At 37.9% G+C, this 11,684-nt stretch overlaps 1 protein-coding gene across 1 annotated transcript in view; it reads left to right on the top strand.

Moving 5' to 3' along the window:
• Nucleotides 1-8,602, top strand: part of LOC101848029 — a gene marked incomplete in the record, with an annotated part of 114,656 nt that extends 106,054 nt beyond the window's left edge. The window contains 7 exon segments of the mRNA XM_013080071.2: nt 117-206; nt 726-782; nt 1,167-1,322; nt 1,764-1,959; nt 2,470-2,860; nt 4,332-4,475; nt 6,115-8,602. Coding sequence (XP_012935525.1) covers nt 117-206; nt 726-782; nt 1,167-1,322; nt 1,764-1,959; nt 2,470-2,860; nt 4,332-4,475; nt 6,115-6,274 — 1,194 coding nt within the window.
• Between the last annotated feature and the right edge of the window lie 3,082 nt (nt 8,603-11,684).

Raw genomic sequence — 11,684 nt, 5'->3', positions numbered from 1 at the left:
AATCCTTGGGTTTTTTTCTCATTTTTTTCTAACATGAATACATTTTTGTGGAAATAATATTAATTTTTCCCGTAGATACTTAACCAAATAAACAATTTGTCTTGTGTTTCTCACAGACTTGTCAGATTTGTCGGAAGGATGACAACGAGGCAGAGCTGTTGCTATGTGACGGATGCGACAAGGGTTTTCACACATACTGTTTTAAGGTGCGCAAACTCCTCTCTTGGTGCTTGATAGATGATTCTTTCCCTTTCTTGCTGTCTACATATTCTTATTGAATAGTTTCGTAGCTCACAGTATACAAATGCCAGGAATTAATTAGTAGTGACACCAAGAAATGATAAATAAAGTCTTTGACAGACTTCTATTTTCTTGCTGGTAACATATTCTTTTTAGATAGTTTCATAGCTCAGAGCATAAAAATGGCAGGAATTGATAAATAGTAATACCAAGAGTTAGGAAATTAGATGGCATTGGTGGTCTAGCTGGTAGGCAGATCAGTTTTGTTGACTCTTGCATTCCAGGTTATATAAAAAACCAACACACATGAACATGTTAGAAAAAAACCCAACTTCAAGAGGCAGTGGGATGACCACGCAATGAGACATAAATTTATGTTCTTCTCTAAATGTACGTGCAGTTTTCTAGATAATGAGGGCTTAGTTGGCTTGCAGAAGATATTTTTTAATGATTGATCTTTTAACTGTTTTTTTTTTAAATTTCAGCCGAAAATGGAAAATATTCCTGAAGGAGACTGGTTCTGCTATGAGTGTGTGTCCAAAGTAAGTACCAGAGAAAATGTTTCTCTAGCTTTTACTTTTCACAAACCTGAAATTAAACATGAATTGTACTGTAAAATACTTCTTGCTCAGATAATGAAAATATTTCAGTTCCATTCACAAACATGGGCATTTATATATCTTTATTCATGTGTCCCATGTTTGCCTTCATAATATGATGTTTCCCTCATTTTTGCACTTAAAAACTTTTAAAAAGTCACAATTATTATCAGCTTTCAAAGACAAGAAGAGGCAGTAAAATAGTAGCCCACACAAGAGTTTTTAAGTCTAGGGAAGTCTGTATTCATCTGCGCCAAAGAGCAAGTTGTTTTTTTTTTTCAAAATGTTTGTGTGTTGCTGACTGGATGTGGTTGTCTTAACTTACAGGCCAGCGGTGTACCTCACTGCGGCATCTGCGGCAACAAGGGAGGTAAGATGGTGTCCTGCCAGAAGTGCCCTCGCTGCATCCATCTGGAGTGCCTGGACCCTCCTCTCCCTCGCACGCCGAAGAGGTGGCAGTGTCTCAACTGTCTAGCGGAGAAGGTAATTATTGTCTTGGGGAGGAAATTCTCTCCTCTGGATACTTATGTAAAAATAAGCATGAACATGTTGTAGTCTACATGCAGAGAGCACTGTGTGTTGTACAGTCTAAATTATCCCTGACGACCACCTATTGTTGTGGAGGAAAGTGGTTGTCTTTGACACGTGGACATCTTAGACAGTGCCATTATAATAAAGAAAAAATGCGAGGGTGAAATTGGGAAGTGGTCGTTTGTACAGGTGATTATCTTGGTCATACGTTTATTAGAGAAGGTCTGACTGTAATTTATTTCTTTTATTTGGCAAGTTGAGATAATTAAATTTTTTTTCTCTTGCAACGGTAACATTAAAAAATTTATCATACCAGCTGGACCTACATTTTAAAATTTATCATACCAGATGGACCTACATTTAAAAAAAATAATCTAACACCCCCCCATTCAGTCCAACTCAAAACGTTCTAAGAAGCGGAAGGAGAGCCTCCCAACCGTCCAGCGTATCACCATCACCAAACTGGTGGTCAAGGAAGAGCCCCAGGACTTTGATGACTACCCATTGTCCAGCTTCTCCTCGGGGTTGGCAGACGCCACTACGTCCTCCTCTAGAGCAGCCAGCCCAGCTGTTGCCTCCTTGCCTTCAGGTGAGACAAGATCAGAGCTTTGAAGGGATGTGATAAGATCTGAAGTTTTCGTATATGTTTTGGAGTATTCTCAATTGGTTTGAAGTTTTTAGAAAAATGTTTTAAAGATTTCTCAATTTGATTTGAAGTTTTTGAAATATGTTTTGAAGATTTTTCAATATGATTCTAAGTTTGCACATATGTTTTGAAGTTTTCTCTATAAGATTTGAAGATTTTTTAATATGATTTGAAGGTTCAGGTTTGAAGTTCTTTCAGTGTGATTCGAAGTTTTCATATATGGTTTTAAATTTTTAGATAGATTATAAAGTTTTCAGATAAATCTTCTAGTTTTCAATTAAGATTTACTGTTACAATGTGGTTTGAAGTTTTTCAGACGGCATCAGATAGATTTGAAGTTTCACTGAAAAAAATAGTACTAGTACTGGAGGTAGTAAGAACCAATGCATCTACTGAGAGTATGTCTTTATGTTGTGTCGATAATTTACACGAGGATTTTGTCTACTCCCACAGGTAAAGCTGTTGCCAATGGTAACAAAATGGAGGCGACTGGTGCTGAGGACTCCGGTGCTGACAAGAAGAGGAGGAAGAGGAAAGGGAAGAACGAAGAGGCGGCACCGAGTAGATCGGCCTCCCCAGCCGCATCCACGGCAGCCACTTGTGCAGCATCAACATCAACGGCAGCAGCGACACCCTCGGGGTCAGTCGATGTTTCGGCAGGGGAGGAAGTGTCGCCTCCCCCAAAGAAGAAGGAGAAGAAAGAAAAAGTGGCCAAGGATAAGAAAGAGAGAAAGCCGAGAGGGGAGAAGAAGGGAGAGAAAGCAGAGGAGAGTGAAAAGAGTGCAGCAGTTATGGACGAGAAGACAAAAGAAAAAGAGAGGCTCAAGGATTTCACAAGTTGTGGGTAGGTGCACCAGCGTTGTTGAACTCTTTAGGGATGTAGTGGACACATATGGTTGCTTCTAAGCACAAGGGCGCTATCTCGAAAAATGCTGTTTTGAGAAAATCGAAGGTAAAGTTTGTGCCCCTTGTTTAGTTTCTATAAAAGACAAGGAGAGTTTTGTCTATAACCAAACAAATATACACACAAATGAAGCCAAACTTCTCCTACAGGTAGGGCGATGCCCACTTTTGGTGTATGTCAAGATTTCTGGAAACACCCGAAATCTTGGTTAGCCCGCTTGTCCTTAAAAGCAACCATATCACAACTCTAGAATTACAAGGAAATTTGACGTAAAAAAATTTTGAGGTTCACAACAGGCATTCATCCTGTCGTCTTTGAAGTTTGACTTGATCATTTGACAGCAGGTGGTGTAATCAGTAGGAATATCAGGCTGAGGGAGGCTAGCTCCTTTCTTTGCTAGGGCATCGGCTCTTTCATCTCCCGGTATCCCAGTGTGAGCAGGAATCCATTGTAGGACAACTCTGATATGGTGCCTCTTTATCAAATTATGTAGACTCCAAATCAAGGTTGATATATCACATCAGAATTTACACCGAATTTAAATATTTTAACTTTTTAGCATTTTAAAGTAAATTAGTTAACCAGTCGTGAAGTGAACTTTTGCAAAAGTGAACAACTTGTGTTTCGCGCGCTCATACGACCTTAGCAGTTGCGAGCGCCGTAAAACCTTATACTATACTATACTACTAGTCCTGCTCTGAAGTGTCTCTAGTGTTGAGAGGCTGTCTGTAAAGATAACAATGTCTGTGGTAGCAAGTGGGTTAGTGTTAAGCGAGTGGGTTGGTGTTAAACTTTGTAATTCTAAAGTAGTGATATGTCAGAGACAGCAGACTAAAAGAAATGTTAGGACACTTTTAGAATCATCATACACAAATCAGAAGTATGAATCTGCCTGCTTCATAGCTTGTGTGTTGCTGTTTGCCTTTTAAAGTTGCAGATTTAAAAAATTGGATTGAAAAATCTGTATGAATGATGAAGTTATGCTTTTTTTTTTTTTTACAAAACTACTCTCTCACACGTCCTCTTCCATACACATCTATACCTGCACATATATATGCTTACTATCACAAACTGACCTAGTCACATGCAAGAAGGAATAAAGGCAATAACAACGCTGCGCTCTACCTAGTTGCCGGCTATAGTTGAAAAAAATAGACTGTGTGGACAAGCTGTTCAAATGTCTTTAGCCCGGAAAGCAAAAAGGAGAGGAAAAGCTGTTTCATAATTTTCACCATTTGTACGTACGTTTTGTATCTTTTCTTTTTTCAACGCTATAAATCTGCATTTTGACAGCACATTTCTTGAGAGCATGCAACAGATACTACAAATTATGAAACTGCAACTAAATAAATTAACAATTACAAATTTTAAGGCTTAGTACATGTAGGCTTTTTTGTCCCATTTATTCCAGGAAACTGCTGACTGAGCTGGAGAAACACGAGGACGGGTGGCCGTTCCTGAAACCCGTGAACAAAAAGCAGTTCCCGTCGTACCGGAAGTATATCAAGACTCCCATGGACTTCTGCACGGCCAAGGGAAAGCTCAAGAACAAGGAGTGAGTTATGGCTAACTAACTGGCCCCCTTTCGACGAAAGGAACGATCAGTGCAGTAACATCAACTGAAAGTCATTGTCCTACTATATTTACATTCTACTGTAATGGAGCAATAGATCTTGAGAGATGAAAAAAAATTAGAAGGTCTAGATTTATACTCTTAAAACAAAATGCGCCTTGCAAAATGTCACTTCCAGCACTTCCACTGTGAAGGACAGCTATGCAGATTTGTTTTGTTTCCCAGTGGAATAATTACAAAGGCCAAGGAAGCATGGGAACTGTTTGCCGAATATGTTTTTATAAATTCAGGAAATGAATAAATAAAAAATTGGGCTCCGTCATGGGGACCTATCTATCTTTTCGCAGGTACTTGCCAACTTTCAACTCTGTAGCTGTCATAGTTTTTTTTGGAAAAGTGACACATGTGTTTCCAAGTTGCCAAATATTTAATATACAGCTTTTTTAAATGCAATTCTTTGAATTTCTTGATAATGACTCAAATAATCTTACAATTTTGATGGAGGAGATAGAAGACTTGGTTTTTGACCTCAAAACAACCAAAAATATCATATAGAACTTTTTAATTCTAAGATAGCAATATGTCTGTTTTAACATTTTAAAAAAAAATGTTGGCTTTACACAATTTAAATCAGGTAGAAAGCATGGTATGCCTGTCTGAGAAGGATACAATGTCCCAGCTGGAAAAAAACTGATATAGTACTTGATTGAAAATTTTCGTCGCAGGGGAATCGAATTCCGGTTTTGTTCCTGCTACGAGGAAACCCTTAACCACCACTCCACAGACACCGGTCTTTGAATTTTGAATATGCTTGCTTTGTCTATAACCAAACAAATATACACACCAATGGAGCCAAACTTCTCCTACAGGTAGGGCAGGTTTTACTTTTTTTTTCTTTTCCGCCGCTAAAATAGTTTGTTGAAAACCGTGAAAAGATAATAGAATTTTTAATGCTACACAGGAAATTGAGATTGTTTCAGAATGCTATCAGGCCTGCTGGGGTAATAATAGAGAATTGCAAAGTGCATAGAGCTTGCTGTTGAATGGGAATTTTCGTTAAACAAAGCTATTAATTATTTTTTTTCTAGCAGGGTGGGCAGTGACATTTGATGTGCCATGAAGAAAGTCTTTCTTTGTTCTTCATTTGAGACATTATTCAATGGAAAAACAATATTTATTGTTTAGAAATGAACTTATAGTTTCAAGAGGTTGAGACGTTGTGCTCTGACATGAGGAATTCTTTTAGGAAATTCTGCACATTTTAAAAATTTGTTTCCCCCCTTCTATCACCATACTTTCCCCATCATTCTCTCACTTGCTTTTTTCTGAAAAAAAAAAAAAAATTGTGTTATTCCTTCAACTACCTGTCTAGCCTTTGATTGCATGTAGCAGGGTGGTACATTCATTTAAATCATGTATTATATGTCCGTCTTGCTCTAACGACCACCTGTTCAAGACAGTCACCTGTACAAATGACCAATGTACACTTCACCCATGTATTCTTTAAATATAAAGACGTTCAAGACACCCACCTGTCCTAGACAAGCACTTTTCTCAGGGACAATAGGTGGCCGTTTTGGATATATTTGACTAAAATTTAAATCGTTTGACATCCTTGCAGGTACCAGCACCGACAGGATTTCGCAGCTGACATCCGCCTGATTTTCAACAACTGTGAGACTTTCAATGAGGATGAGTCAGAAGTTGGCCAGGCTGGTTTCACCATGCGGCAATTTTTCGAGAAAAGGTGGTTGGAAATATTTCCCGATGATGCCAGCTAGGGAGGGCTGTGGTGATGTCAGTAAACCTTTGGACTCAAAGGGTGTGGGATATTTCCAGATGAAGTTCGATTTTTTCAATCTTCACCTGATTCTGTAACTCTGGAAAGAGCTGTTCAGTTATTGCGTTGACACGTTGTGAAATGGTCGGAATAGGCTGAACGGTTCTGCTGAAAAGAAGTGCAAAGACTGTCCAAGGTCACATTTATGAGATATTTACAGAAACATAAGTCACTTTGATCTTACTTGTTTCTTTTTTTTTTTCTCTCTCTCCGTCTCTGTGATTCAAGCTTATCAAGAAAAAAACAAAACAACAAAAAAACAACAAAAAACCCAACTGATGGCTCTGGACACAGGTCATGATTTACATAGTGCAGGGACGTGAACAAGCCTTCTCTGGTCAATATCATTGTCACAAACCATCTCATGTGTAAATGTTGACAGTTTTTGTTATCTCACAATCATAAACCAATTCACATGCTTTGTATTTATTATTGGAGGGGTTGTACCTCGGGAGAGAAGATTTCTATCATCTCATTCATGATCAGAGCATCCTCGATGTTTGCATTCAGCTTCAAAGATTCCATTATTGTATATTGAACTTGTTATGATAACTTTTCCTCCATGTTTTTTGGTACAATATCTGCTTTTAGTGATGATTTTATTGTTTGCTGCCCGGAAATACTAAATATCTCTGTGGTTACTGCCAACAACTTTGATGAAGCGTTTTCACAGGTTGTTGAAAAGTTACCTCGGCTCATATTTCTGGCTGGCAATTTTTTTCCATTGGTACAAGTGCAATCTCATTTGCTTTATATTTGCTGCTTTAATTAAACATTTTTGCAGGTTGTCTTTATTTTGGCTTTTTTGTGTGTGTTATTTCTATTTATTATCGAAGCAGTTCTCTGTTAAGAGCATGAGATTTCATGTGGTCTGTATGGTACCTCTTCCAGTTGCCTTTGGTTTGTCTGTGGTATCGTGAGGTCCCTTTTCTGAGGGTGAGGAGGTCTGGGTAGTCAGCAGAGATTTTTGTGTTTTTGTCTTCTGACCAAATGGTTGACACTGTGGAAGAAATCCCTCGTCAGTGTCCATCCCGCAGAGGATCTCCTTCTGTGTGTTTGTGCAGTTCACTTTGGTTTGTGATTGTATGCATAGTGTTAACTATACTATTTCTGTTTTCGATTCATCTATTTCTTAAAATAATTTCTTATGATGTGTTTAGGTCACAAAACTGTACATTGACTAGTAAAACGAGGAAGAAGATATTTTGTTGTTGGATAATGCAATGTTACCTGGATTGGGGATGTGTGTTCATTTGTCCACTCCTTGAGATTTCCGTATAATTTTTATATGGCTTTGCTCTGTAGCGTGTGTTTTGTATTTAGAGAATGTTCTGAAGAATTTGGACTCTTGTTTTGCCATATCTGTTGTTATTCTTGTCTTACATGAGAGGAACTTGTGAAAAAGCTTTGCTTGTCTTTAGAGCTGTTTTGTGAAATACTCAGCACAGATGATGTCACAGAAGCTCCTGCTATTCTGACAGTAGCGCACTTGCCCCACACAGGGAAGGTACATACTACGTGTTTTTATACCGTACACATTTTTCACGAAATTTGGGTTATTTTATTTGAATCGACTTAACGGTCATGGGCATCTTTCTCTCGCTGGAAAGATAGAAGGCAGAAGTAACTGAGGTGGACCGCTGATTTTTTTCTTGACTTCTACTTCTATGACTTGATGAACAGATGAATGACAGGGGGGAAAAACCAGAATAATGAAGGTTTTTTAAAGTTGAGCATTCTTCGTAGCAGAGAAATGAGGGATGAACTATGATTGTCAATGTCTGATTTTTTAAAAAGAAGAAGAAGAAAAAAAAAGACTTATTTTTTTCCTGCTTGTCCTTGTAATGAGTGACCAAGTTCTTCGCCCTAAGGCTGACCCATGTTGCTTCATGTTTGATTTTTCTCCTTAAGTAAGTGTTTTTTGCCCTTCGTGACTGCTTTAGGTCATATGAACGCATGGGGTTTGATGTTTAACCCTATATATACGCCCTGGGGTCATTTTGTACCCGGCGGTTGTATTTTTCACATTTTAGAATACTTCTAGTATGAAGATCTCTTTGATACTTTCAGTATTTCTCAAAAAATCATTTTGACAGATTGCTATGCTCTTTGAAAGTGGTGGCACAGACCCCATGTCGTATTGATTCGAGAATAAAACACGATGTACAGATCAGGTTAACAATAGTAAGAACATATTTTGTCCTCAGGTCAGCTACAGACTTTGTAACGAACTTATAACGAACTACTTTGGCATAAAAAATGGAACTTTTTATCTCAGATTTATGCCTTTTCAAAAAATGTTTTCATTTGTAGAATTTGCGAGACCTGAAAACAAGATGAGTTCCGGGGGGAAAAAAATGCAGTTGGTCATTTATCTAAAGTTGCTTTTTAGGGAGGGGTTGTTCTCTCTTTCCCTTTCTTTCCCTGTCTTTCCTCCCTCTCAACACCCCCCCCCCCCCCCCCCCCCCCCGCCCCCCCTCTTTCTCCCTGTCCTTCTCCCTCTCCCTATCCCTCTCTCGCTTTCTCTCTCAGAGATCGCTTGTTTGACTGCTGTGATTGGAGCATTAAATAAGGTCACACTGTCTATATATATATGGTAAGGAAATCATTTGCCAGTGTTTATTTATTATAAGAAAAACCAAGCAACTGGGTTTTTAGGTTTGCACAGAAAGAGAACATTTATCTAAGAGGCATTCAGTTTCAGGAGTTCCAATGTCTACATTTTCCATATATATCCGTTGTGCATAAATGTGTTCTTTTTCTTAAATGGCAGAACAATAAATATCTGAGAACCAACACTCCATAGTTTTCCCATCTGGTCTTTGTACTTTCCTTCTGACAGCTGGTGGTTCTTTGGTACAGTTTGTTTTTCACTTCCTTTTACAGTGGCAGGGGAATAATTATTATAATAATAATAAATGATGATGATGATAATAATAATGATAATAATAACAGTAATAATGATAATGGTGATAATAATAATAATAATAATAATAATAATAACAACAGTAATAATGATAATGGTGATAATAATAATAATAATAATAATAACAACAGATTGCATTTATATTATTATATAGTGCTCTATCTCCAGATCTCATACAGATATATAAGTTCTGAGCACTTTACATCAATCACATGATCGCTGAGCGTAATACTTCATTCACACAAAATAAAACATTTCTCAGTACCAAGAAAACTAGATCGACTGACTACATATAAAGAAGAGCTTCACAATAAAAGTCTTGTGAGAAGTCTCACTGTCCTCTCCATAGATAAATGTTTTTGAGAAATGGAGCAGAGATCTAAAATATTTGAAGTGGGGATCTATTATTAACTCGCATTTCGATCATTTAGGAAGCTATTTTCGAGTCAAATATATGGTCTTATTTATTCATTTTCCCAGTTTTTCTGAATTAAGGATTAAGGATACCAATGCACACCTCACCTGAGAGAGAGAGAGAGACAGAGAGAGAGAGACAGAGAGAGAGATTCTTCTCTAAAATTGTCTCCTTTCACCTCCTTTCCTGCTTTCTACCAATGTTCTGTCATCTGCTTTCATCTCCACTTTCTGCCCCCAGCAGCCTTTCTACTGCTACTCCTTGGCTCCTTATTACTGCTGTCTTTCAGTCACATCCCTGATCTTCTGATAGGAAAGATCTACACCAAGCCTTCTCGGACAAGAGTTAAAATTCTGGGAGGTCCCGTCTGCAAGTTGCGCACGTTAAAGATCTCTTGGTGGTCCAAAATGGATAAGAGTTGGCTTTGGCCGCCACCCGGGCAAAATTCAAAATTTCCTACCAACTGAAAATGTTTAATGTGTCCCATGCGTTCATATGACCTTTTGCCCGTTGTGAGCGCTGTAAAACATTTACCCCCAAAAAAAGAAGAAAAAAGAAAGGGTTAGACCCAATTGAAATTTCATTTTCAGTCTTACTTCTTTCTGGCTCAGTAAAAAGTGACTGTTACCGTTCTGCAGTGATTGGTTGTAAAACCCATCCCTACGGCAACAACTCTCTTGGTCCTTCCCAAAATGCATTGCCATGTTTTTGGGGTTTCTTTTCAATTTTTTGTTTGAGACATGATGTGGAACTGGAGTCGTGGACTAAATGCTGTTTGCGTTTGAATTATTTATACCACTGATTAAGAAACTGCAATTTAAAAAAATCAAAATTTTGTGCGTAGTACGTCTGAACAGCTGGCAGACAGTGTATCATGTGTGTGGTCTCCTGGTGAAATCAGTACTCCTTAAAATAACTATTTTCTGCCCCGTTGGGTAATTTTTATAGATTTTTTTCCCCCTCAGCACCTTTTAGGTCCCTGTAAAACACATTTCTAACACACAAACACACACACACACACACACACACACACACACACACACACACACACACACACACACACACACACACACTGTGTGTCCTTGGACCCCCATTTTGAATAACTAGGATGATGGTGCGCTGCAGTTTCTGTGCCTGGTTAAGCAATGAGCTCTGTTTGACTCGCTTTGAGGGGGATAAAGAAGGCTGAAGAAAATTGCTATTTTTGTTGAGATCTAAAGAATGCTTCAGAAATTGTTGAACCTGAAGACCATCGAGATAAAGATGGCAGAAAATGTCTGTCTTGTGAATTCTTGTTTTGTTTTTTTAGCGGTCTTCTAAGTATCTAAGACTTGTATTGTAAATGATCAATCAGTGCCAGACTCTTTTTGCTTTTTGTTTGTTCTGAATCGTTTCTGCTCTGTGGTATAAATGTGTATATTTTTTTTAGCTAATTCTAGACTTCTACTTCTAGACGTACATCTCTCCCTCTCTTATGAAAAAAGATCACACTGACTTTCTGGGTTGTGGTGTTTGTCTGAGACGTCTTGTACTGGTCTGGAAGTTATTTTACTAGACATTATTGTCTGAACTTTATCAGTGAAATGTGCAGTTTAATAAATCAGGTGATGAATAAAATTGGTGAATTGATAGCCACGTTTTTACAATTTGTATTTCTTTGAATTGGTTTTTTAATGATTAAGAATTTTTGTTTTGTTGTTGTCAGTTGTGTTTGTTTCCATTTTTTTAAACCTCTGAATGTCCGACAGCTGATCTTTGTAATCCATACAGAATCATTTCCACTGTATGATGTGTTTTTAAAAAGTTATTCTGCAATTTGTACAGCTCTCATTTAGTTTTATTGGGCATGTTATCATCGAAATCAAAGTGTTCATGAAATGTTCAACTTTTCATTGTATCTTTAATTACTGCTTGTTTTTGTAAACAGGATCCTCTTTCACGTGTGCTTCTTTTTGTGCCGCCTTTTATTGGCTAGTGAGCCTGGCAAGACTTTTTATGTGAGCGCTCAAT

This window comes from Aplysia californica, unplaced genomic scaffold (genome assembly GCF_000002075.1).
Source record: "Aplysia californica isolate F4 #8 unplaced genomic scaffold, AplCal3.0 scaffold00073, whole genome shotgun sequence".
Classification (NCBI taxonomy): domain Eukaryota; kingdom Metazoa; phylum Mollusca; class Gastropoda; order Aplysiida; family Aplysiidae; genus Aplysia; species Aplysia californica.
This window is presented reverse-complemented; position numbering and strand designations above follow the sequence as displayed.